The 26,564-nt window shown below is 36.0% G+C and overlaps 1 protein-coding gene across 2 annotated transcripts in view; it reads right to left on the reverse strand.

Moving 5' to 3' along the window:
• Window positions 1-4,006: 4,006 nt before the first annotated feature.
• Window positions 4,007-26,564, reverse strand: part of TRIM23 (tripartite motif containing 23) — a 40,328-nt gene continuing 17,770 nt past the window's right edge. For both annotated transcript variants that reach the window (XM_063085898.1, XM_063085899.1), the window contains 5 exons: window positions 18,335-18,469; window positions 9,898-10,027; window positions 9,279-9,389; window positions 7,469-7,593; window positions 4,007-5,318 (listed from right to left, as the gene is read on the reverse strand). In XM_063085898.1, the coding sequence (XP_062941968.1) occupies window positions 5,139-5,318; window positions 7,469-7,593; window positions 9,279-9,389; window positions 9,898-10,027; window positions 18,335-18,469 (681 nt within the window). In that variant the 3' untranslated portion in view covers window positions 4,007-5,138. The remainder of the gene's footprint in view (window positions 5,319-7,468; window positions 7,594-9,278; window positions 9,390-9,897; window positions 10,028-18,334; window positions 18,470-26,564) is intronic.

Here is a 26,564-nt window from a genome sequence, read left to right on the forward strand (position 1 = left end):
TTTGGCAATATTTTTAATCCCAGGAGGTGATAAATTGAAATAGACTAAACTTAGGCAAATAGAACTCCTTATAGCTAATTTTTTATGAGATTCAAATAGTAGATAATTATTAAATAATGAGAGTGGCATATATTTGTTCCTTAACTTTTTAAAAACATGCCACATATTCTGCCCTTACATGTTTAAAGGACGGCAGATCCTTCAAGAAAAAATACCAGAATCTGATGTTATACAGTATATATCATTTCCTTTCTTTACAAGGTTTTTGTTTCATGCCAAATATTTTTTCTTTTGATCACTATTAGTAGTAACTAGTGGTAAGTAAAGCGTCAATAAATAAATAGGAAGTACCTTATAAGTCAAAAGTGTTATATTCCTTAATAACTATGAAATATTGGGCTGGCCCATGGCTCACTTGGGAGAGTGTGGTACTGATAACACCAAGGCCATGGGTTCAGATCCCTATATAGGGATGGCCAGTTCGCTCACTTTGGAGAGTGTGGTGATGACAACACCAAATCAAGGGTTAAGATCCCCTTACCAGTCATCTTTAAAAAAAAAAAAAAAAAATCAGAATAAATGAATCCTTGGTTTTATATGCATGTTATTTCACATTCTTTTTCTAATGTAGCTAGCTAAACAATTTTTTCTGTCCCCAGGTTATCTTACTTTAGTAAATATACCATAAAGAAGTTTACATAGAGTAAAAATTTTGGTATCTGATAATTGAGAGATCAGTAGAAACTGGAGAAAGAAAACAATAAGAGTTCAAAGTCTTATATTGGCTTTGTCTCCTTCATTTATCCTTATAACTTACTTCATAACTATAAAGAACCACTGCTTCTAGTTTCCAGACATACTTTTCCAGAAATGTATGGGAGGAACATGCTGCACACACCTGTGTAAGGAATGCATATTTTTATGCTTTAAATCCAAACTTACACTTTTCCATCTATTGATCAGCAGAATGATTTCCTTTATTCATTTTGTACCACAAACTGCAAGAATATGCCAAGTTGTGCTACTTAAAACTAATATTGTGACCTCCTTTTTAAAAGTAGAACTTAAAGTTGGACATAAAATGACTTTTCACTGTGACACTTACCTCTTCCTAGACTGTAGGTGTTTAGACTAATCTACCTAGCTTTACTCATTCATAAGAGCTTAATCTAAATTTTGGGCACAGACTTCATGAATACGACCCCAAAAGCACGGGCAACCAAAGGAAAAATAAACAAATGGGATTATATCAAACTAAAAAGCTTCTGCACAGCAAAAGAAACAATTAAAAGAGTTAAAAGACAACCAACAGAGTGGGAGAAAATATTTGCAAAATATACATCTGACAAAGGATTAATATCCAGAATATATAAGGAACTCAAACAACTTTACAAGAAGAAAACAAGCAACCCAATTAAAAAATGGGCAAAAGAGCTAAGTAGGCATTTCTCTAAGGAAGATATCCAAATGGCCAACAGACATATGAAAAAATGCTCAACATCACTCAGCATCCGGGAAATGCAAATCAAAACCACATTGAGATACCATCTAACCCCAGTTAGGATGGCTAAAATCCAAAAGACTATGAACGATAAATGCTGGCGAGGCTGCGGAGAAAAAGGAACTCTCATACATTGTTGGTGGGACTGCAAAATGGTGCAGCCTCTATGGAAAATGGTATGGAGGTTCCTTAAACAATTGCAAATAGATCTACCATACGACCCAGCCATCCCACTGTTGGGAATATACCCAGAGGAATGGAAATCATCAAGTCGAAGGTATACCTGTTCCCCAATGTTCATCGCAGCACTCTTTACAATAGCCAAGAGTTGGAACCAGCCCAAATGCCCATCATCAGATGAGTGGATACGGAAAATGTGGTACATCTACACAATGGAATACTACTCAGCTATAAAAACGAATGAAATACTGCCATTTGCAACAACATGGATGGACCTCGAGAGAATTATATTAAGTGAAACAAGTCAGGCACAGAAAGAGAAATACCACATGTTCTCACTTGTTGGAGGGAGCTAAAAATTAATATATAAATTCACACACACATACACACATACACACACAAACCGGGGGGGGGGGGAGAAGATATAACAACCACAATTATTTGAAGTTGATACAACAAACAAACAGAAAGGACATGGTTGGGGGGGAGGGAGAAGGGAGGGAGGTTTTGGTGATGGGGAGCATTAATCAGCTACAATGTATATCGACAAAATAAAATTTAAAAAAAAATAAAATAAAATAAAATAAAATAAATTTTTGGTAATACTGCCACCAAGTGGTGATGACGGCTCATTCCACTTAAAAGTGCAATTATTTTGCTTTGAGTGAAATCATATTTGACTAATGATTTTTTCCATTTCATGTCAAAAATTTAACGTAGTTGGTTGACCTAAAACATACATTGTCATGTCTTTTTTAAAGCATATTTTGAATTATCAGGATATAATCTCATACTTACTCATTAGTCCTGTTCATTCTTCATTCTTTCAGGGAAGAGTACAGCTATTTTCTTCCCTGTTACCACTTTGCAAATTGACAAGTATTCCAGTGTGACATAAAAAGCCTTTCTCTCAGCAATATTAGTTCATAGGCTATAGCTAAGTTTCCTAAGCCATTTTCTAAAATGGTCATTTAATGTTCTCAATGAAAAAGGTTAAATCTAAAATTTTTAAAGCAATAAAAAAAAGTTTCACTCTGTTCAATGCAACATTTTAACTCCCCCTTCAAATACTACAGTTGCATTCCTTATTTAAATGTGACCTACATCGCATATACAGAATAAGTTATTTCTAAATCTTTGCTTCCTCAAATAAACTACATCTCAAACTTGACAAGCAAATCAATTCCCACCTCATTTTGTTTTATTGGTTCTCTTAACCACAGCACAAATAAAATTGGTTACAAGCAAAAATACTAGGGTTATGGTTCAAGAAACAGACATTTTAGAATAATGAATGATAGGACTTCTTTAAAGTGATTTTAACATTTTATTGCTTTCCATACTGATCATATTAGTGCAAATAATAGCTTCTGGTGGTTATAAAGCATTCCTGAATTATAGACCAGGGCTATATACTTGACAAACCTCCTTTACATAAACCATACAATAATATTTAGGCTCAATACAGAAATTCAGAACTAGGAAGCAATCAGAATATATTGAATTTAAAACATTTCTCTCATTCTTAAATTTGACATTTCCCAGAGAAACAGCACAATCTTAACTAATGGATAGTGAAAGAATACAAGCACAAATAGTAATAGGAGCCTCAGAAAAATATTTCCTTAAGAAAAAAGTTACAAACACACTACCATCATAAATACATTACAGTCAGGTCTAAGCATAATTTTAAATTGTGCTGTTATATGCTAAGAATGTGAATTTCAAAGTTTAGCAAAATTGGTGAAACAAACCTAATAATTTACAAGGAAAGCAAGTTCACGTATTAGTGTTATACCTTTTTTTTCAATTACCTAGTACAGAAAACAGTTCAAGGGATCACAGGCATATGCAATACCTTTTTTATTTTTCACAGTTACTGAAATCAGTCAAATATTAAATAATTTAATTCAGAAATATTATTTATGCACACAAACTACACTTGTAACAGCATGACCTTTTACTTGAAAAATAAAGGACGAAATAATATATTTACTTATTTACATATTGCCCATAACACTGATGGGCTATTTTTATGTTTTGTTCTCAAAAAGTTTTGTTGTTTTTAAACAAACAAATACATTCGAAAAGACTGAACCAAAACAGTGCAGTCCTAAAAGTCACATCTTGTCATCAGACATCATTGTCCCTCTAACAATTGAACTAATAAGATTTAAGATTCAACTTCATCCTAAAGAGTAAAGAGCATTAAAAAAACCCACAAAATCTCAATCTAGCTATTTAAATATAATAAATCATGCTTCCATAAGAGTATCCTTTAAAAATGAAAAATAAAGAGCACAAAATTTTTAAACTTTTACTCAGAACACTGCATAATAAATGTAAACTTTTTGAATTTTTCTTTTTCTTCTTTACACATACTTTTCCTCTTAAATACCTTTTTAAGGACTTGTCATCAAGAGCCTTGATGATATTGTATTGTCAACATAAATGCACTTATTTTGGGAAATATTTTAAAGCAATTAGGTAATAAGCATTCCTCATTGTTTAAAGAACTCTTAAGATAAAAGTAGTTTTCTATTTAGGTCTCTATCTTTCATGTAAAGCCAACCCCGGTTCTCTGTGTAACTTATCACATTTTACTTATAGTCTTATTTATTTACTTATTCTCTCGAAGAAGGCAATATTATTTTAGAAACACTCTAAGTACTTTAAATGTACTAAAAATAGAAGGACTAATTTAGAGCTCTGACCTAGGAAACTATACATAAGCCTAGGTTCAGTCCTGGAAATGGGTATTTCTTAGTGAAAATCAAATGACTTTCAGTTTTATTAATCATTCTTCAGTTTAGTACTGATCTGACGGTCAGGCCTAGTTAGATAAAATTTCATTCTGTTTCACTGTATTTTATACAAAACACTGTAGAAGAAAATTTTAATAAAACACTATAAAATATTAACTTTATTATATAGCTTATATTCTTAGCATTAAAGGTGTTCTGTTATACTGAACAGAAAGTATAGTAATCCTATCACCCAAAGATGCATTAAGCAACTGAATTTCTACCACTAAATAGTGCCACAATTCAGTGAAAAGGCAGGCTAAAGAAGCTATACTTCCCATGTTCCACACAGAGGTTCCATTAGGCACTCAGTTTGCTATTTTTTCACTGAAAGAATAAACCTTCACTTACCCTTTCTCTGTGACTACTTCTTTTCCAATATATGGGACACATATAATCTGAAAAACTTAAATAACAAATGTACTTTTTAAAAGAATGTATATTCAAGAAATCTCTATTCAATCTAATCTCAGATATTTAAATTTTACCATAGAATAATTTTTTAGATACAATAATGTACTGAATTCTCAACCCAAGATTCCTTTTATATACATATCCTAAATTAACTATCATCTTTGAGATGTAGAATTTCCTACAACATCATATGTGTAAAATAACACTTAACCACAAACTTTGAACTGCTGCATTTAAAATCAGGCAACATCCAATACTCCAGCAGCCACGAGTTGCCGTGAGAGCCAGTCCAACCCTTCGTACAGTCCCATACCGCTTCGAGCATCACAGCCCTGAATATACCAGCTACGGCCACAGCATAGTTTATGGAGACTGAGAAGTTCAGTGATTTCTTCTACTGACAGTGCTCCAGCAACATCCTAAAAGATATATATACACATCATAATTTTTTATCAGTCCATCGAAATTATCATTTTTCTAATTATTCCTACTTGAGTAGAAATCTGTTGATAACATTCTAACAGAAGCCTAAAAAGAAGTTAAAACCTAGATTCATCTTTCAATAATTATTCTGAGATTAATAAAAATAGAAAAAATTAGAGTTTTCGTTAAAATGATTTATATGTATGTATACATATATACAATTTTTCCAAGAGTAGCCTTTTTATAAGCCTTATTATAAGGTTTCAACTTAAAAAAAAAAAGAAATTAACAAATATAGACCATAAAAAACGGTTTATATATAGAGGTTATATAATGAAGAATTGATTATGTTCTCATTCCAAATACTCCTTGCCCCTACTTCCCAGGAGCAACCACCAGTAACAATTTTTCACGTATTTTTCCAGAAAATTTCCGTGCACATTTATGCAAATAAACACATACAGAAACATACTTTAGACTTTCTATACCTTGCACTTTTTTGTTTTTTCTGTTTTTTACTTAAGAAACATGATGAAGATAGATTTTCCACATTATTTATAACATCAGAATTACATTCCATTATGTACATGCAACATAATTTAATATTCATTAACATTTAGATTGAAGTCATGTGCTTATGTACTATTATAAATCCATATATACACACATACATACATATATAAGTTTACATAAATTTACATACATTTGCAAAATTATCTGCAGAATAACCTTTGGATATTTGTCTACAGGATAGATTATTAGTGGTAGAATTACAGGGTTAAAGGGTACATGCATCTAAAACTTTGACAGGTATTGCCAAATTGCCCTCCAAGAAAATATGTCAGTTTAATAACCACACCAAAAGTGTATATGAGTCTGAGAATATGAAACATTCTTTTGTTTAACAATCTGATAGATAGAAAATGATATTTTACTTTCTTATTTGCATGTCTTAAATCAAAGCTAAATGTATCAGTTCTTAATAGTTTGCCCTTTATTTTTTATTAAGGGGAATATTATTTATTCTTCATCCTATTCCTTCCCTCCTATGACATCTACTCTACTCCACTTCACTTAATAGCATTCTCACCGTCTTAGATGCTTAGGCTCAAGATCTAGGAATCTTCAGCTACTCCTAGCCCTTCATCCTCCCCATTCAGTCACCAAATTCTAACAATTCTACCTCCATAAAATCTCTTCCATCTGATTCCACCTTTCCATTCCTCTAATTCAGGCTCTTGTTAACTCTCACTTGAATTAACTCAGGAATTTACTCCATCTCCCTGTCTTTAGTCCCTTGCCCTGATTCATTCTACATTCTACCCCCAGAATTACAGTCTCAAAACACTGATAGGATCTTATCACCCACTAGTTCAAAAACATTTTGACTGTTCTCCTTTGCTCATAGAATAAAACCTCAATTTCTCAGTCTAGCCCTGTCAAGCCTTCACAGTATGGCCTTATGTGTTATTCTAGATTTTCTTCTTCATCTCTACCTACTACACTTCACATAACAGGTCTGCTTGATGCTCCCTAAAAACACTCATGCTAGTGTTTTCTCTGCCTGTAAAGTTCTTTTCTTCACATATTGACTCAATTCTTTTTTTTTTTTTTTTTGTCTTTTTCGTGACCGGCACTCAGCCAGTGAGTGTACCGACCATTCCTATATAGGATCCGAACCCGCGGCGGGAGCGTCACTACCGCGCTCCCAGCGCTGCACTCTCCCGAGTGCGCCACGGGCTCGGCCCTTGACTCAATTCTTATCCATAATTTCAACTCTTATAATTTCAACTCGAATCTTGCTTTTTAAAAATGTTACAAGATGCCACTTTCTCTCTCCCCTAATTCCCTGTAATACTTTGTTAACATTACTGAAGTTACTTACCAGTTTTCCTTGTATTAGATTCATACACATGTGTTCACATACATACAAAGGAGTTTCTGGTGAGCACCAGCTACCTTACTTCTTTTTGTATACTTCAAGATACTCAGCACAGCATTTTCCACATAGATTGTACTCAAAACACACAGAATAAACTTTATAAATATCTATTAAATTGATTCTCTTTTAAATCTTTCAAGCTGCCTTATGACATAGAATGCATGAAACTACTAAAATAAGTATTTTGATATAAAAATATATTACCTGTTTGTTAGCAAAAATGAGGAGCAAAGCATCTCGTAGTTCTTTTTCTGTTAACAACTTTGCAAGTTCACTGTGTGCTTCACTAATTCTGTCTCTATGACTGCTATCGACAACAAATACAACAGCTACCCCAAAAAAAAAAAAACCACAAAAATATTCAATTAGTCACTTGTTAAGTTTCAGTAAATGGACCAAATATTTAATGTTCTCAGTAATATATTATGCTTAGAGTTTGTCTACCATCACTATTTTCACACAGTGAAAGACTGCATATTATGGTTGGAACACCTACCAATAATTACAGTATGATTGCGAGTAGTTCATATAACTTCCCAGGTTTAGGTTCCCCATCTATGACAGGATTTATAACATTTGCTTTGTCAAACAAAAACTGCTTTGTATATCAATTAATATTTTTCTCTTAATGAAAATGTGCAACTCATGACTTTCTACCTACTGATGCCACTTTTTAGAATACTACCTCCTTTACTAAATGATAGTCTTTTAAGCATTTTTTAAAAATCATCTTTCTCGGGCCGGCCCGTGGCTCACTCGGTAGAGTGCGGTGCTGATAACGCCAAGGCCCCGGGTTCGGATCCCATATACGGATGGCCGGTTCGCTCACTGGCTGAGCGTGGTGCTGACAACACCAAGTCAAGGGTTAAGATCCCCTTACCGGTCATCTTTTAAAAAAAAAAAAAAAAAAAAAAAAAAAAAAAAAATCATCTTTCTCTTTCCAAAGTATTATTTTCTCTAGGCTAAACATCCTCAGACTTTCAACCATTCCTCATATTCAAAATTCCATTTTTTTCCTACTAAATAAGACTCATACTAAGTATAAAAAATCTCAAAGTAAAAATAATTATCTTGTATCCCATCTAGGTGGAAGGTAGAACACATGGCATGAACATAAGCTTCATGTTGGGGTACAGCAGGCAAAAGTGTAGAATGAGGCTCAAATGTGAATAAAAGCTAGGTGGAATATATGTGATATTATATAGTTTGGTCAAAAGCAAGCTACTGTAGGTTCTTCTGCAAATAACAACTACTTGTGAATGGAAAGGAGGGAGCAGAACTATTAAGAGATTATAATGAGATAAATGTTGAAATAAATTGAGCAGCAGAACCATACACCACAAATTCAACTCTATACCACCATTTGCCAGCAATCACACCTATATGAATACTGATAATATATGTTAACTGTTAAGAGCAGGAAGAGGTAAATACAGTCATGTGCCACAATGATGAAATACATATACAACTGTGGTCCCATAAGATTATAATACTGTATTTTTACTGTAGCTTTTCTATGTTTAGATATGTTTAGATACACAAATACTTACCATTGTGTTACAACTGCCTACAGCATTCAGTACAGTAACATGCTGTACAGGTTTGTAGCCTAGGAGCAATAGGCTATGCCATATAGCCTAGGAGTATAATAAGCTATACAATCTAGGTTTGTGTAAGCACCCTCTGTGATGTTCACACAACAAAATTGCCTAATGAAGCACTTCTCAGAACATATCCCCACTGGTAGGCAAAGCACAACTGTACTCTTAACTGCCTACATAGCTAAGTATAGTTTTTATTTTATTATAATGATTTATCATGAATAAACCAAAAGTACCATATTCCAGTCTTCCCACCTTCATTTTTTCAAAAATAAAGGGCTGGCCACTGATATTTAAATGTATAGTCTAGTATTTAATCAACGCTTAAATATCAGCTTTGCTAGTTAAATCAGTGCACTGAAAACTGTCATTTAAAAAATATGAAAAATTAAGATGTCATTTTTGACTCTCACCTTGGGTATTGAGGTAATAATGTTTCCACAATGGTCTTAATTTGTGTTTTCCACCTACATCCCAAATGGTGAATTTTAGATTTTTGTACTCTACAGTTTCGACATTAAAACCTGTTTTTTTAAAAAAAAGTTACTTTTATACTGTATTTATATTTACAATGAATGACACATCAAACATAGTCAACCCCCTACTTATAACTGTAACTTACAAATTATCTGCATACAGCAACATCTACTGAAACCTAACCAACCCCACTCCTAATCCTACATATACCTTTAACAGCTGCTAGCTCTTTAAACCTCCACCAGGGTTCTAACCTTGGAATCCAGGTACCTACCAGCTCTGCACCACTTTTACCTCCCACCCCTAACCCTCAGCCAGAGTCACCAATCCTCTATTACTTCCAACTTTCTCAGCAATAATCTGTATCTTTTTACCATCCCACTATCCACGTTTCAGTCCCATAGCCACTTAATCTTGTATTTTTTCTCTGAAATGCTGGTTAGTAGCCCAACACCATGACAGATCAGTATCAAAAAAAGACCCCAAGAACTTGGCTATAAACTAGAGTTTGTCTGTAAAATGTCCAGTAACGTAAAAAGCAATACTCATACTTACCAATTGTTGGAATGGGCTGCATGAACTCATCCTGTTTTAACTTAAACAAAATAGTCGTTTTTCCAGCACCATCTAATCCTAACGTAACAACCCGAATTTCCATTTTTGGTCCAATGTGAACTCTGTTATCCTACAATTTAAAATTGTAAAAATATTTTTATTTTGACATAAAGTTAGAAAGTAATAGCATTTATACTTTTTATTTGTAAAGCACCCTTGTTAATTATTTCCATGTCTCCTTCATTGCAATCTAAGTTGTATTCCTCAAAATCCCCTGAATCTGATCTTCTCGACTAGATGAATTCGTCCTCGTGGCTAAATCTTTCCTTGGTAAAACTGACCACTCTGTCTCTGTATGAATACACACACACACACACACACACACACACACACACACACACACACACACACACACACACACACACACACACACACACACACACACACACACACACACACACACACACACACACACACACACACACACACACACACACACACACACACACACACACACACACACACACACACACACACACACACACACACACACACACACACACACACACACACACACACACACACACACACACACACACACACACACACACATTTTCCCAGGTTTCCTTAGCTCAAACTTTCTTTTTTATATAATACATTTTTATGCTGTACTAAAAAAACCTCAAATACAGCTAAATTAATTAAAAATGAAAATTGCTGTTCAATTCCAGGAAATATCCACTGTTAACAATTTGAAATATCTCTCTCTAGACACTTCCATATGCACACATTGCTTAACATACACAAATTTACTTAAAAAAATATATATATATATATACACACACACTGCAAATAATGTTTCTCACTCAACAGTATCTTATGGAATCCTTTCATTTCAATAATACAGACCAACCTTTTTCTTTTATTTTTATTTTTTTTATTTTTACTGAAGCATAATCGATTATACATATTTTGGGGTTAAAGCATGGACTACCACTGCCCATGTGCAACATGGCAATGATCAAATTAATATTATTAGCATATTCATTATTATAAATCGTAATTATTCGTTACACACCTTACCCAATCTCTCCCTAAGCCCCTGCTGCCTCCCCCTCTCCCACCTCTACTAACAATAGATTTGTTCTCTCCTTCTTTACGTTCAACATACTATTGTAGTCTTTCTCTCTCCTCTCCCTTTCTCTCCTTCCCTCTTTCTCCCTTTCTTTCTTTCTTTGCACCCACTTATGAGTGATGACATGCGGTATTTCTCTTTCTGCACCTTATTTCACTTAACATAATTTTCTCCAGGCTCATCGATGTTGCTGCAAATTTCATTCTTTTTTATGGCCAAGTAGTATTTCATTGTGTGTATATACCACATTTTTCTATCTACTAGTCCATCAATGGACATTTAGGTTGGTTCCATATGTTGGCTATTGTAAATAGAGCTCTAATGAACATGGGAGTGCAGGTAGGTATACCTTTGACACAATGATTTCCATTCCTTTGGGTATATACTGAGAAGTAGGATTGCTGGATCATATGGTAGTTCTATCTGTAGTTGTTTGAAGAATCCTCCATACTGTTTTCTTTAATGGCTGTACTATTTTATAGTCCCATCAACAGTGTAGAAGAATTCATCTTTCTGCACATAATCGCCAACATTTGTTATTCTCAGTCTGTTCAATAATGGCCAGTCTAACTGGGGTGAGATGATATCTTGATGTAGTTTTGACTTGCATTTCCCTGATGCTTAGTGATGGTTGAGCATTTTTTCATGTACCTGCTGGCCATATGTATGTTTTCCTTTCAAAAATGTCTATTCAGCTCCTTTGCTTGTTTCTTAATTGGATTGTTTGCTTTTTTATTGTTAAGGTGTTTGAGTTCCTTACACATTCTGGATATTAATCCCTTGTTGGATGAATAGTTTGCAAATATTTTCTCCTATTCTGTAGGTTATCTTTCTGCTCTGTTGATTGTTGCCTTTGCTGTGCAGAAGCTTTTTGGTTTGATAAAATCCCATTTATTTATTTTTCTTTTGTTGCTTGTGCTTTTGGGGTCTTATTCATAAAGTCTTTGCCCAGTCCTACTTCCTGAAGTGTTTCCCCCTATGTTTTCATTTAGTAATTTTATGGTTTCAGGTCTTATACTTAAGTCTTTAATCCACTCTGAGTTGATTTTGGTAATTGGCAAGAGGTACAGGTCTAGTTTCATTCTTCTGCATATGGATGTCCAGATTTCCAAGCGTCATTTGTTAAAAAGGCAGTCTTTTCCCCAATGTATGTTCTTGTTGCCTCTGTCAAAGATCAGTTGGCTAGAAGTACATGGGTTGATTTTCAGGTTCTCTATTCTGTCCCACTGGTGTGAGTGTCTGCTTTTATGCCAGTACCATGCTGTTTTGGTTACTTATAGCCTTCTGGTATAATTTGAAGTTGGGTAGCGTTATGCCTCCAGCTTTATTTTATTTATTTATTTATTTATTTTGTTCAGTATTGTTTTAGCTATTTGGGGCCTTTGGTTGTTACGTATGAATGTTAGGATTGTTTTTTCTGTTTCTGTGAAGAATGTCATTGGTATTTTGATGGGAATTGCGTTGAATCTGTAGATCACTTTGGGTAGTATGGACATTTTCACAATGTTAATTACTCCAATCGAAGAGCATGGAATGTCTTTCCATCTTTTTGTGTCTTTCATTTCCTTCAGTAGTGGTTTGTAGTTATCACTGTAGAGATCTTTCATTTCTTTGGTTAAACTGATTCCTAGGTTTTTTGTTTGGTTGGTTGTTTGGGGGTTTTTTTGGTGACTATTGTAAATGGGCTTACTTTCTTGATTTTTCTTTCTGTTAGCTCATTATTGGAGAATATACACATAGTTGATTTGGGGGTACTGATTATGTATCCTGCAACATTACTGAAATTATTAACCAGGTCATTCAAGAGCCTGTAGTTTAGTTTCCAGTATTTGCATAGTTTCCAGCGTTTTGCTTATTATTGATTTCCAGTTTTAATCCATTGTGGTCTGAAAAGATACTTGAAATGATTTCAGTATTTTAAACTTTGCTGATACTTGATTAGTGACCTAACATGCAGTTTACCCTGGAGAAAGTTCCATGTGCTTATGAGAAGAATGTATATTCTGTAGTTGTGGGATGAAATGTTCTGTAGATATCTCCAGGACCAATTGGTCTAAGGTGTAGTTTAAATCCTGTATTTCTCTGTTGAATTGTTACCTAGAAGATCTGTCCAATGCTGAGAGAGGGGTATTCAGGTTCCCCTTTTATCGTATTTGGGTCTATCTCTTTCTCTAAGTCTAGTAGTGTTTGCTTTATATATCTGGGTGCTCTGGTGTTGAGTGAATACATATTCATGATTATTATGTCTTCTTCTTGCATAGATCCCTATATCATTATACAGTGGCCTTTTTTGTCTCTTTCTATGGTTTTTGGTTTAAAGTCTATTTTATCAGATATAGGAATAGCTAGTCCTGCCTGTTTTTGGCTTCCATTTGCATGGTATACTTTTTTCCATCCTTTCACTTTTAGTCTGTGTATGTTTTTACAGGTGAGGTGAGTCTCTTGAAGACATCATATAGTTAGGTCTCGCTTTTTAATCCAATTAGTCAGTCTGTGTCTTTTGAATGGGGAGTTAAATCAATTCCCATGTACGCTTGTTATTGACAGGTATCGTCTTACTCCCAGCATTTTATTACTTTTTGTTTAGATGTTTTAAATATCTTTTGTTCTTTTCTTCCTCTTTTATTATTCACCTTCAATGTCTGTTGGTTTTTTGAGATGGTAAGATTTAGTTTCTTTTTCTCTCTCATTTGCATTTTTATTTTAACAGTGGGTTTTGTTCTTCCTTGTGTATGCATGAGTGTTTATCGTTTTTGAGATTCCAGATGCAGGACTCCCTGGAGAACTTCTTGCAGTGCTGGTCATGCGGTGACAAATTCCCACAGTTTTTGTTTGCCTGGGAAATACAATATTTCACTCATTTCTGAAGAACAGTCCTTCTATGTATACAATTTTTGGCTGGCGATATGATTCTTTTAGTACTTTTAATATATCATCCCATTTTTTTCTGGCCTGTAGAGTTTCAGTTGAGAAATTTGCTGTTAGTCTGATGGGCACTCCCTTATATGTGACTTGGTGCTCTTCCCTTGCTGCTTTTAGAATTCTCTTTGTCTTTGAGCTTTACCAGTTTGACTATAACGTGTCTCAGAGAGAATCTTTTTGGATTGAATCTGTTTAGGAATCTTTGGGCTTCCTGGATCTGAAGGTCGCTGTCTCTCCCTACACCTGGGAAGTTTGCCTTATTATTTCTTTGAGTAGGTTTTCAATGCCTTTTCCTTTCCCATCCCCTTCTGGAATGCCCATGGTTCAGATGCTATCTGTTAGCTCTCTTAGATTTCCTTCATTTATTTTAATTCTTTTTTCTTTTTTTTGGTCTGCCTGGATTATTTTGAAAAGACCGTCTTTGAGATCTGAAATTCTTTCTTCTGTTTGCTCTAAGCTGCTGCTTAAGCTCTCAGTTGTGTTTTTATTTCATTGAATGAATCCTTCAGTTCCAGGAGTTCTGCTACATTCTTTTTTAAGGTATTAATCTCATTCTTTTTTATGGTATTAATCTCATTCTCCTTCATATTCTGGATATTTTTTCTCATTTTAATGTATTTTCTAATTGAGTCTTCTCTTACCTCTGAGTTTTCTTAAGATCATTGCTCAGAATTCCTTTTCAAACATTTCAAGTTGTCATGCTCTATGGGGTCTGGTACTTGAGAATTACTGTATTCATTTGGTGGTGTCATATTTTCTTGTTTATTTGTATTTCTAGGATCTCTACGTTGATGTCTGGTCATCTGGTAGAGCAGTTGTTTCTTCTATTACTCTGGAGCAGACTTTGAGGAGAAAGACTTCCTCCTCTACTTGCAGGTTCCACTGGTGACTCATTGTGTCAATAAAGTCAAGTGTGAGGCAGGCTGCCAGGATGGTGGTCCTGGCTGCTACTGTGGCAGTGAGCCATCCTTTCAGCAGCAGTAGCTGTGGTAGTGGCTGTGGTGGACCACCTGTGTGGGAACAGTGTTTCTGCTGCTCCCTGGGGCTTCCAGCTGGGCCCCAGTCACAGGATGCTCACTTGCCCTCTGCTCAGGTGGTGAGATGGCTTCCCAGGGATTCCGGCCTTGCCTCTAGTCATGGGACGCTTCCTTGTCTCCTGATCAGGCAGTAGGAAAGGCTCAGAATGTTCTTCGTTAGAGTAAGACAAAAATCTGCTCCACTCAGGTGGCAAAGTACAAGTTGGCCCCAGGAAAACGAGCAAAAACCCCAACCTTTTTCTTTCAATGCTTTCATGAACCACATTTTACCAATCCCCAACTGATAGATTTTAGGTCATTTCTGATTTTTTGATATTACAAATAATGCTGTAATAAACATACCTGTATATATTATTAGCTGCATGACCTCTCTAACTCACTTCTCTCATCTATAAGATGAGAATAAAAAATAGTACAAAATTTACATAAGATTCTTGGAAGGATTCGTTTTTTAAAAAATACACCTAAAAGTCCTTACAACAGTTCCTGGCATATAATTGCTATGTAAGTCTTTGCAATTATTATTTTGCTTCCTCCTTTGATCAGTCTTTTCTTGGCTATTATAATACAAAAATTTCCTCATTTTTATTGCCCTTTTGGATGCTCCTTCTCATTTGCCTTTAATCCACCTCAAATGCTGGTATTATTTAGAGTCTGTATGAGGATCCTTTCTAATTCTACATATTCTCATTTACTCCATGAGCTTCAATTACCATCTATATGATGACTCCCAAATCTACATTTTAATGCACTCCTAAGCCTCAAAAGTAAAACAATATGTGGACCCAAATACAATTGTGAGAACTCTAGAGACCAGTTGAAAAACTATGCACCCAGGAAAATGTAAAACCAAGAAGGGATTCCAGTGAAAGGGGTAATAAATTTGAGGGCATTCTGTGCACCCATCCCTTCCCTGCCCACTCTAACCCACTTAGCAAGTGAAAACAGGAGGAAACTACGAAATATTAGCAAACTGAATTCAACAACACATTAAAAAGATTATACGCTATGACCAAACGGGATTAATACCTATAAGGCAAGGAGTGTTCAACATCAGTCAATGTAATATAGCACATTAACAGAATGAAAGACAAAACACACATGATCATCTCAATTGGTGCAGAAAAAACATTTGACAAGATTCAATACCCTTCACGATAAAAACATTTGATGAACTAGGAATAGAAGGAAACTACCTCAATATAATGCAGGCCATACATGAAATGCCAACATCATCCTCAATGATGAAAAACTGAAAGCTTTTCCTCTAAGATAAGGAGCATGACAAAAGATGCCTACTCTCACCATTCCTATTCAACATAGTATTGGAAGTGCTAGCCGAGCAATTAGGCAAGAAAAGAAATTAAAGGCAGAAAGGAAGATGTAAAATTATCTGTCTTCACAGATGACATAATCTTATGTGCAGAAAACCCAAAATATTCCACAAATAAACTAATGGATCCAGCAAAGTTGCATGATACAAAATCAAAACAAAGAAAATCAGTTGAATATCTGTGCACTAACAATGAACAATCCAAAAAGGAAATTAAGAAAACAATTCCATTTATAATAGCATCAAAAAGACTAAAATAGAGCTGACTGGTTAGTTCACTTGGGAAAGCATGGTGCTGATAACACCAGGGTCAAGGGTTTGGATCCCCATACTAGCCAGCCACCAAAGAAGAAAAAAAGAATAAAATACTTAGGAATAAACCTAACCAAGGAGGTGAAAGACTTGTACACCAAAAACTACAAAATATTTGCTAAAAGAAACTAAAGACATAAATAAATAGAAAGACATTCCACGTTCATGGGTTGGAAGATTTTGCATTATTAAGATGTCAATACTATCCAAAGTAATCTAGAGACTCAGTGCAATTCCTATCAAAATCTCAATAAGTTTTATTGCAGAAATAGAAAAAAGCATCCTAAAATTCATATGGAATCTCAAGGGACTCTGAACAGCCAAAACCATTTTGAAAAAGAAGAACAGAAATGGAGGACCTTTGCTATCTGACTTTAAAATATATTACAAAGCTACAGTAATGAAAACCATGTGGGACTGGCATAAAGACAGACATACAGACCAACAGAATAGAACAGAAAGCCCAGAAATACATCCTTATGTATACAGTCAATTTTCTTCAACAAGAGTGCCAACACCACTCAATAAAGAAAAAACAGTCTCTTCAATGAATGATGCTAGGGAAACTGGATAGCCACATACAAAAGAATGATGGTAAACCTTTATCTTACACCATATACAAAAATTAACTCAAAATGGATTGAAGCCCTAAGCATAAGACCCAAAACTATAAAACTCCTAGAAGAAATGACATTTGGACTTGACAGTGATTTCCTGGATATGACACCAAAAGCACAGACAACAAAAGCAAAAATAGACAAATGAGACATCAAACTTAAAACTTTTGTGCATCAAAGAACACAATCAACAGAGTGAAAAAGCAACCTGTAAAATGAGAGAAAATATTTGGAAATCATAGATCTGATAGAATATTAAATCCAGGACATATAAAAATATTCCTACAACTCAACAAGAATAAAATCAATTAACCCAATCAAAAAGTGTGCAAAGGACTCAAATAGACATATTCAATATACAAATGACCAGCAAGCATATGAAAAGATGTGCAACAACACTAATCATCAGAGAAATGTAAATTAAAACCAAAATAAAATATCATCTCACACCAGTTAGGATGGCCACTATCCAAAAACAAAAAGAAAATAACACATATTGGTGAAAACGTGGAGAAATTGCAACCCTTGTGCACCATTGTGGGTTGTAATATGGTGCAACCACTATGGAAAACAGCATAGCAGTTCCTCAAAAAATTAAAAATAGAACTACTACATGATCCACCAATTTCACTTCTGGGTATATATCCAAAAGAATTAAAAGCAGGATCTCCAAGAGACATTTGTATGCCCGTGTTCATAACAGCACAGTTCATAGCAACCAAGAGGTAGAAGCAACCAAAGTGTCCATTGACAGATGAATGGATAAACAAAATGTAGTACTGTATATACATATAATAAAATATTATTCAGCCTTAAAAAGGAAGGAAATCTTCTCACATGCTACAACATGGATGAACTTTGAGAACATTATGCTGAGAGAAATACGCCAGCCACAAAAAGACAACAAATGCATGATTCCACATACCTAAATGAATCAAGTTCATAGAAAGAAAGTAGAATGGTGGTTAAAAAGCCTGATATTCATAAATTTCCCAGTTATCTCTTCAAGCTGATTATCATAAAATGTAAATCAATTATGATTTTTAGAAAACATACCTAAAAACAAAGTTTAGTACATTACCTTTGTAAATGTCACAGGGATGCTGGCATCCAACTGAATGTGATCTGCAACCTCTGTAAATTGCTGCTGCTGTTTCTGCAATGTTTCCAGTAATCTTGTAATTTCCTGTTTTGCCAGGACAACTCTACAATCATCCTAGGAAAGGGAAGACAGTATTTCTCATAGCTGTTTGTTAAAGAAATTAGGAAAGGAGATTTACATTGCAAACTTCCAACAAAAGCCCATTTAACATTACAGTATTCGAAGTTAAGAGACAAATGAGGGCCGGCCCGTGGCTCACTTGGGAGAGTGTGGTGCTGATAACACCGGTGCCTTGGGTTCAGATCCCTATATAAGCATGGCCGGTTCCCTCATTTGGGAGAGCATGGTACTGACAACACCAAGTCAACGGTTAAGATCCCCTTACCGGTCATCTCTTTAAAAAAAAAGAGAGAGAGAGAGAGAGACAAATGAAAATGAAAACACAGAAAACCAGAACCTCTAGGATATAGCAAAAGCTATTCTAAGAGGGGAGTTTATAGCAATAATTACCTACATCAAAAAAGAAGACAGACTTTAAATAAACAACCTAATGTTATACCTCAAGGAACTAGAAAAATAAGAACAAATCAAATCCAAACTTAGTAGAAAAAAAGAAATAACAAAGATCAGAACATAAAAAAATGAATTAGAGATTAAAACAATACAAAAGATCAATAAAACAAAGAGTTGGTTTTCAAAAAGATAAACAAAATCAAGAAACCTTTAGGTAGACAAATAAAGGAAAAAAGAGAGAACACTCAAATGAATAAAATCAGAAATGAAAAAGTGGATATTACAACAGATTCCACAGAAATACAAAGGATCATAAGAGACTATTATGAACAAATATATGCTAAAAAACTGGAAAAAACCGGGCCGGCCCGTGGCTCACTCGGGAGAGTGTGGTGCTGATAAAAAACTGGAAAAAACCTAGAAGAAATGGAGGATAAATTCCCAGACACATAGAATTTACCAAAGTTAAATCATGAAGAACTAGAAAACCTAAATAGACCAATAATGAGTAATGAGATGGAAGCAGCAATAAAACATCTCCTAACAAAAAAAACCTCAGGACCGGACAGCTTCACTGCCAAATTCTACCAAACAGTTAAAGAACTAATACCAATCTTCTCAAACTCCTCCAAAAAACCAAAAAATCAAAGAGGAGGAAAATTGGTACCAGAAGTGGGGTATACAGATACTTGAAATGTGGATGCAGGTTTAGTACTGGGTAATGGGAAAAGGTTCGAGGAGTTTGGAGGACTTAGAAGAAGAGAAAAAGACAAGGGAAAGTTTGGAATGTCTTAGAGACTTATGTGGTGGCGAGCAGAATGCTGATAGAAATGTGGACAGTAAAGTCCACGTGGATGATGAGGTCTCAGATAGAAATGAGGAACTTATTGGGAATTGAACAAAAGATAACCCTTACTACACCATAGCAAGGAACCTGGCTGCACTGTGTCCATGCCCTTGGACTTTGTGGAAGTTAGAACTTAAGAGTTGTGAACCAGAGCATTTGGCCAAAGAAATTTCTAAGCAGCAAAGCATTAAGGACACTGCATGGCTACTTCTAACAGCCTACTCTGAGTTATGGCAGCAAAGGCACAATGTAAAGCCAGAATTTAAAAGGGAAGCAGAGCATAAAGTTTTGGAAAATTTGCACCCTGGCCATGCAGTAGAGAAGTGGAGAGCAGGAGAAAAATGCAAGGGTGAAGCTGATAAACTGTTTGCTAAAGACATTATCTTGGCGGTGAGGCAGCCAGATGCTAAGAACCAGGACCAATGGAAAAAATGCCCTAAAGGTTTGAGAAGTCTGGAAGGGTGCCGAACCCATCACAGGCCCTGAGGCCTAGAAGGACTGAGTTATCCCGGAGGACAGACCTGGGGCGCAGCTGCCCTTGGGATCCTGCTCCCTGCATCCCAGCTGCTCCAGTTGGAACAGCCCCAAGTGTGGTTCATGCAGGAGCCCTGGATAGTAGAGGCCTGAAACCGTGGTGGCATCCACGTTGTGTTAAGTCTGCAGGCCGGCAGGATGTTAAGAGCAGTGGAGGTGTGGTGGCCTCCACCCAAATTCCAGAGGATGTATGGAAAAGCCTGGGGATGGAGGCGGAGACCTGCCACAGGGGCAGAGCCACCACAGAGGTCATTTGCTAGAGCAATGCCGAGCAGGAATGTGGGGTCACATCCCCCACAAATAGCCCCCACCAGGAAAATGTCTAGTAGATCAAGACAGCAGGGCTTTTGCCAGGACCCCAGAACCACAGGGCCATGGGTAATATGCAACACCAGCCTGGAAAAGCTGCAGGCACCAGTGCTGCCCACTGGGCTGCACCTGGCAGAGCTGTGGAAGCGAGGTTGCCCAAGGCTTTGGGGGCCCAGATGCCCAATTGTGCCCAGGATGCAGGACTTGGAGTCAAAGAACATTATTTTGGAGCTTTAAGACATCATGTCTGCCCTGCTGGGTTTTGGACTTGTTTGGGGCCTGTTTTTCCTTTCTTTTGGCCTATTCCTCCTTTTCTGAATGGGAATGTGTACCCAATGCCTGTTCCACCATTGTATCTTGCAGTAGATAAATTTGGCTTTGACTTTTACAGGTTCAAAGCTGGAAGGACTTTTGCTTTTGGTCTCAGATGAGACTTTGGACTTTGGACTTTTAAGCTGGTGCTGGAGCAAGCTAAGACTTTTGGGACTGTTGGGATAGAATGATTGTATTTTGTATGAGAGTGACATGAGTTTTGGGGGGCCAGGGGCAGAATGATGGAGTTTGGATGTGTTGTCCCCTCCAAAACTCATGTGGAAATTTGATCTCCGATGTGGCAGTGTTGGAAACTGATTGAGTTATGCGGGTGGATATCTCATGAATGGATTAATGCTCTCCCTGGGGGAAGGGGGATTAATGAGTGAGTTCTCACCTTATTAGTTCCTGTGTGAGCTCGTTGCTTAAAAAAGACCCTAGCACCTTCTCTCTCTCTCTCTCTCTTGCTTCCTCTCGCCATGTGATCTGCTCATACCCACTGGCAGCCTGCCATTTTCTGCCATGAGTAGAAGCAGCCTGAGGCTTGTGTCAGATGCAGCTGTCCCAGAATCATAAGCCAAATAAACCTCTTTCCTGTATAAATTACCCAGTCTCAGGTATCTGTCATAGCAACACAAAACGGACTGAAACAGGAGGGAATACATCCAAACTCATTCTACGAGGCAAGCATTAATTACCCTCATATCAAAACCAGAAAAACACATACACACAAAACTACAGACCAATCTCTAATGAACATAGATGTAAAAATCCTCAACAAAATACTAGCTAACCAAACCCAAAAATGCGTTAACAAAATCATTCACCGTGATCAAGCAGGATTCATCCCTGGGAGGCTAGGATGGTTTAACATAAGCAAATCAATAAATGTGATACATCACATCAACAGAATGAAGTAAAAAACCATACAATCATTTCAATAGACATAGAAAAAGCATTTGATAAAATCCAACACCCCTCCATGATAAAAAAAATACTCAACAAATTACACATAAAAGGAATGTGACTCAACACAGTAAAGGCAACATACAACAGACCAACAGCTAATATACTGAACAGACAAATGTTGAAGGCTTTTCCTCTGAGATCCTGAGCAAGACAAAAATGCCCACTTTCCCTACTCTTATTCAACATAGTACTGGAAATTCTAGCCTCAGCAATAAGGCAAGAGAAAATAATAAAGGGCATCCAATTGGAAAGAAGAAAGTCAAGTTTCTCTATTTGCAGATGACATAATCAAATATATAGTAAACCCTAAAGATTCCACCAAAAAATTACTAGAACTAATAAATGAATTCTGTGAAGTAGCAGGATACAAAATCAACCAATGAAAAATCAACAGTATTCCTATATGCTGATAACAAAATATCTAAAGTAGAAATCAAGAAAGTCATCCCATTTACAATGGCTACTAAAAAAACGAAATATCTAGGAGTAAATTAAACCAAGGAGGTGAAAGATCTCTGCATTAAAAACTATAAAACATTGGTGAAAGAGACTGAAAGATACCCCATGTTCATGGGTTGGAAGAATTAATATCATCAAAATGTCTGTATTACCCAAACAAATAAACAGATTCAAAAACACAATCCCTATCAAAGTACCAGTGACATTCTTCATGGAAATAGAAAAACAATCTTAAAATTTATATAGAAAAACAAATGACCCCATATAGCCAAAGCAATCTTGAACAAAAAGAACAAAGCTGGAGGCATCACATTAACTGACTTCAAAATGTACTATAAAGCTACAGTAACCAAAACATCACGGTACTGGCATAAAAACAGACAAATAAACCAATGGATCAGAATTCAGAGCCCAGAAATAAATCCACCCATTTACACTCACATGATATTTAAAAAAGGTCAGAAGACTAAACACTGAGTAAAGACAGCCTCTTCAATAAATGTTGCTGGGAAAACTGGATGTCCACATGCAGAAGATTGAAATTAGACCTCTATCTCTCACCATACATGAAAATAAACTCAAAATTTATGAAAGGCCTAAATTGAAGACCTAAAACCATGAAACTACCAGAAGAAAACATATAGGAAATGATACATGAAATTGTACTGGGCAGTGCTATTTTGAACAAGACTCAAAGGCACAAGCAACTGAAGCAAAAATACAAAAATGGTATGATTACATCAAACTAAAAAGCTTCTGCACAGCAAAGGATACAATGAAAAAAGTGAAGAGACAGCCTACAGAATGAGAGAAACTGCTTAACTACACATGTGACAATGGGCTAATATCCAGAATATATAAGAAACTCAAGCAACTCAATAGCAAAAAAAACAAATAACCCAATTTAAAAATGGGCAAAGGACCTGAACAGACATTTCTTCAAAGAAGACACACAAATGGCCAACAAGCATATGAAAAAATGCTCAATATCACTAATCATCCAGGAAATGCAAATCAAAATTACAATAAGATATCATCAGTTACAATGTCCATTATCAAAAAGAAAATAACAAATGCTGGTGAGGATGCAAAGAAACTCTCATACATTGTTGGTGGCAATGTAAATTAATATAGCCACTATGGACAACTATGGAAGTTCCTCAAAAAACTAAAAATAGAACTACCTTATGACTCAGCAATCCCACTACTGGGTATATGTATTAGTCCGTTTTTGTTGCTTATAACAAAATACCTGGAACTGGGTAATTTATAAGAAAATGAAATTTACAGCTTACAGTGCCTGAGGCTGGGAAGTCCGAAGTCCAGGGAACACATCTGGTAAGGGTCTTGGTAGTGGCGACAGTGACCCAGGGGTCTCACACGGCAAGAAATGGAGAAGCAGAAAGAGGCTAACCTCTCATGCACTCTTCTTTTAAAGCCCTCAGAACCACACCCCTGACCACCATTGTTAATCCATTCACTATGGCATGGTCCTACAATCTAATCACCTCTTCAAGGCCCCACCTTTCAATTACCATAATAGCATTTCCCACTCTCAACAGCTATAGTGGGGATGGGGCAGGGAGGCATCCAATCTACAGCAGTATATACCCAGCAGAAACAAAATCAATATAGAGACACCTGCACTCCCACATTTATTGCAGCACTATTCACAAGTCAAGAGATGGAATCAACCTAAATGCCCATCAATGGATGAATGAATTTAAAAAACTGTGGTATATATACACAATGGAATACTATTCTGCTGTCAAAAAAAGAAAAAGAAATCTGATCATTTACAGCAACATAGATGGAACTGGAGTCCATCATTTTAAGTGAAGTAAGTCGGGCACAGAAAGACAAATACCAAATGATCTCACTCATATATAGAATCTAAAAAAAAAGGTGGTGCTCATAGAAGTAGAGGGTAGAATAATGATTACCAGAGGACGGAAAGAGGAGGGCAGGGGGACAGGAAGAGGTGGATTAACGGATACAAAGTTACGGGTAGACAGAATAAGTTTTGGTTTTCTAGGCTGACTAGAGCTAATAATATTATATTGTATATTTCTAAACAGCTAGATAAAAGGATCTTGACTGTAATCACCACAAAGAAAAGATAAATGTTCAGATGATGGATATGCTCTCTACCCTAAGTGAATCATTGTACAATACATGCACGTATTTTTTTTTTTTTTAAAAGATGACCGGCAAGGGGATCTTAACCCTTGACTTGGTGTTGTCAGCACCACGCTCAGCCAGTGAGCAAACCGGCCATCCGTATATGGGATCCGAACCCGGGGCCTTGGTGTTATCAGCACCGCACTCTCCCGAGTGAGCCACGGGCCGGCCCTACATGCACGTATTGAAACAAAACACTGTACCTCCAAAATATGTACAATCACATTTTAAAATAATTTTTAAAAAGGTAACTTAAATATGAATTTGACTAGGACAATAATAATTGAGCATTAGTAAATAATTTAAGGTCCTATCAACAGAAGAATGGATAAATTGTGGTACATTCACAAATGGAACACTATATCACAATGAGAATAAAGAACAACTGCATGTGATGATATGAATTTTGCAAGCATAATGTACACTGAAAGAAGACATGGCATGGAGAGTCCCTACTGTGTGATTCCATTTATTCAAGGTTACTTCAAAAAGTTCATGAAAAGATTTGCATTATCTTTCAATTCTATTTTTCCAATAACTTTTTGAAAAACCCTTGTATTAATTACCAAAGCAAGCAAAAATAAGATATGCATTAGAAATCAGGATAATGGTTTACCCTTGAGGTGGCAGGCAGATAGTAACCAGAAAGGAGAATAAGGGAATTTGGGGGTACTGACAATGTGCTGATTTGTTCTAGGTGATGGTTACACACTAATAGTCTGAAAATTCAGCCAGCTGAACACTTATGCACACATTTCTGGATTAACGTTCTACTTCCATAAAAAGCTTAAAACTAATTTAAGATATATATATGTGTTAATTTTTTTTAAAAAGGACTAAAGATCAAAATGTGGAAAGTCTCCCTCTCACTCTAGATCCCTAGCCTCTCTCCTCAAAATCAAGCACCTTCCAGTTTCTTGAATATATTCCAGAATATTCTATACATATACCAATATAATCTTCATATAAAAAAAATCTTCCAATAATATGTAAGCTCCATGAGAGCAGTGGTGTTACCTGTTTTTGCTCACTGTTGGATACTCTTATCAGTTAATAGCAATTCCACTGTTCCAGTTGCTCAGGACAAAAACCTTGAAGTCATTCCTGTTTACTCTCTCCCTCATGCCTCACATATAGTGTGTCAACAAATCTTACTGAATTTCCAAAATCTGGGCCCTTCTAACCCCCATTATCCAAGCCACTATCATCTCTCACCTGGAATTGTACAACAGCTTTCTAAATGTTGAACTCCTTCCTTCCATTTTTGCCCTCCTTCAGTCTATTTTTCACATATCAGCTAGAGTGATCCTTCTAACTAATAAGATCTAGTCACTCTTGGGCTCAAAACACCACAATGGTTCCCCCATCTTAATCAGTAAAACCTTACATCCTCACAATGGCCCACAGGGCTTTCATTACATATAATTCCCTATGACCTGTGATTTTAGCTCCTATTACTCCCTCCTTCACTTACTCTACTCCAGCCAAAGAGCCCTCTTTTGCTTTTCCTTGAACACACCAGGCATACTGCTGTAGGATTTTTGTCTACCATTTCCTCCACTAGAATCCTCTTCCCCCATTAGGTCTTGAACTAATTCCTTCACCTTCTTCCCTTAAATCTCACCTTCTCTCAATAATGCTTACCCTGACTACTCTATTTAATGATGCAATCTGCTGTACAAACACAAACATGTGGTGTGTAGGGTTCTTTTTCCTTTAGTTCTTATCACTTTCTAATATACAGTATAATACTTATCTAGCTATGGTTATGGTTTATTGCCTTTCTTCTCCTTGGTAGAATGTTATTTCCACAAGATTATGGCTTTCTGCTTATTTTGTTCATTGATATATCCTAAGTACCTAAAAGGTACATGGAATATAATAGGCACTCAACACGTATTTGTTAAATGGACAAATATTCAGCATCCAGCATCATGTCTAGAACTTAGTACATAATTTCTTCGGAGGGAAAGATGATTATGTTTTGTTCTCAAAAGTGAAAATAAATTTGTGATGTTCCATTCATTTCTCTGTTCACTTTCCTCTGTGGCAGGAACTTTTTTTTTTGGCAGCTGGCCAGTACAG

Source organism: Cynocephalus volans, chromosome 2 (assembly GCF_027409185.1).
Source record: "Cynocephalus volans isolate mCynVol1 chromosome 2, mCynVol1.pri, whole genome shotgun sequence".
NCBI lineage: Eukaryota > Metazoa > Chordata > Mammalia > Dermoptera > Cynocephalidae > Cynocephalus > Cynocephalus volans.